This window comes from Carex rostrata, chromosome 27, assembly GCF_964058835.1.
Source record: "Carex rostrata chromosome 27, lpCarRost1.2, whole genome shotgun sequence".
Taxonomy (NCBI): domain Eukaryota; kingdom Viridiplantae; phylum Streptophyta; class Magnoliopsida; order Poales; family Cyperaceae; genus Carex; species Carex rostrata.
In genome coordinates, this window is record NC_135944.1 from 7186559 (window position 1) to 7188853 (window position 2295).

General features: G+C 41.7%; 1 protein-coding gene across 1 annotated transcript; it reads right to left on the reverse strand.

The window, feature by feature from the left end:
• Nucleotides 1-251: 251 nt before the first annotated feature.
• LOC144545199 (AAA-ATPase ASD, mitochondrial-like) lies at nt 252-1930 on the reverse strand. The gene is made up of 2 exons (XM_078293790.1): nt 1476-1930; nt 252-1399 (listed from the first exon to the last, which is right to left on the reverse strand). Exons 1-2 carry the CDS (start codon nt 1904-1906, stop codon nt 286-288), a joined length of 1545 nt encoding a protein of 514 aa, XP_078149916.1. The 5' UTR covers nt 1907-1930; the 3' UTR covers nt 252-285.
• Nucleotides 1931-2295: the final 365 nt, after the last annotated feature.

Genomic DNA, 2295 nt, shown 5'->3' on the forward strand with positions numbered 1-2295 from the left:
AAAACAAGGAAAAGTAATTGTTCTGTCATCTCCCCTCCAGTTTACTACAACTGCTCTTCTCCAGTTAATTTCATGATATTTGACAAACATTGAAAACCGTACCATGTAATTTCTCAATATATAATTAATGGGACAAGGGTTTTATATATCATTGTAATTGTTCTTGATTAATTACTGTTTGTATGCTTAATTCTAATTCACCATACACAAACAAAAAAATAAAAATAAATAAAAAAGAGAAGAAGATTGAAATAGATTTACTTAATATTTTCATTACAGCCCCTCTTAAAATGCCTTATTTCCATTTTCTACGAAACTAACAACATTTTTGACACCATTATTGCTTACATGATTTTCATATGCATATGCCTCTTCTTCAATCTCGTTCTCTCCTACTTGTGCTTCCACTGCCTCTTTCCTCCTTTCTATTAATGTCTTCATCAACCTCTGAAGGTACACCCCGGCTTCCACCTTTGAGAAACCGACACACATCAAACTCTCGGCAACATCTGCCGGCGTGATCTTCACCTCCTCCAACAACCTCCTCATCATCTCATACAGCTCGTGACTCTCGATACCGAGGTAATTCCGTGCCAAAACCCTAAATGACTCGAAGTCACAATACGACATCTCTATGTGTTTGTCCATCCTGCCTGTGCGAATTAGCGCAGGATCAAGCTTTTCTATGTGATTTGTCGTAAATATTAAAATCCTCTCTTCGCCGCATGCCGACCATAGCCCATCAATGAAATTCAGAAGACCTGAAAGAGTAACCTTTTCCTTTTCCTTTTTCTCTTCATCATCATCATACCGAGACTTTCTTTTCCTTTCATCACTATCGTCATTTTCTTCTTCTTTGCTTTTGCTTTTGCTTTTGGTACCGTTGCGTTTGCCGGTGAGATCGAGCGTGCAGTCGATGTCCTCTATAACAATTATTGACTTCCCGGTTGTCTCGATGAAAAGCTTCCTTAATTCTGAGTTGCTCTTTACAGTTGTCAGTTCCATGTCGTAAATATCGTACTCTAGAAAATTTGCTATGGCCGATATCATGCTCGACTTGCCTGTACCGGGCGGACCGTAAAGCAGGTACCCACGTTTCCAAGCTTTGCCGATCCTTGAATAGTACTCCTTGCCTTTACGGAATTGGTTGAGGTCATCTATTATCTCCTGCTTCTTTATCGGGTCCATGGCAAGTGTATCGAAGGTCGATGGGTGCTGGAACGGCACGTGGTTCCACACAGATTTGAAATAGCTGGACCAACTGATATAGGGGTTGTTGGTGAAGAGGCGGCGCTGCCTGTTGCGTACCGTAATGGCACGGCCTTTGTCGAGCACATGTTTCAGGTACGGTCCCTCTATTAGCTCCCGGTGGCGCTTGTGGAAGGTCAAGGTGTAGTACCTGTCATATATGCAAGTGATCAAACAGGTAATTAAGACAATTAATTATATTAATTGAAGTACTACTGGATACTAACCTCCTTTCTTCTTCAGAGTGACGACTGATGTTCGGGTTCGAAACGGATGCATGCTTAGATGCATGCCACCAGATTTTTGCCCCGTTAAAATCATCTGTCACCTCGACTCTATCCCCGATTGACACCAGGAAGCGATCGCTATCCTTGCCAAGTTCGACACGGCATGTGCCAGCGCGCCTAGAGCAGTGGTCACTGAGGTACGCTTTAGCGGCAATGTAGAGCTCGTGGCGGCTCATGCGCTCTCCGGCATATTCCTCGATGACAAAGCGTTCGTAGGGGTTGATGTAAGAGGTGAACTTGATGACGAGAGCGAGGAGGTGGCTGTTGAGCTCGTAGGGAATGAATTGGCGAAACATGGTCCAGATAATGGCTAGGCCACCAATGGTGGAAGTTATCTTGGTGCTTAGTGCCATCAGTGCCACATGATCCATTGATAGCTTATTTTGATATTTTCTTCTCTTCTAAGAAGAGAGATTGTCAAATTAAGTTGGTGATGTGGTGGGTATAAATAAATGAATCAATTAATTTAGAGTAAAATGAAGCACGCAAACGCAACAGTAGACAGAGAAAAGACCAAATCATAGGTCCCACACTTGCCTCTTTTTTTCTTTTGTAATTGTCAATCATGGGGCCCACATTTTCAAAATTTGATGATGATTTGTCCATTTTGATCTTATGACAAGTACAATTTAATAAATGCCTCGGCTCAGTGTGTACAGTAGTAGTACAGTCATTGTCTCATTGATGGTTTATACTAATTTGAAGACAAGTGCAATAAATAAATGCCAGTTCAGTTGGTAAATAAAGGGTACTTTAAGCT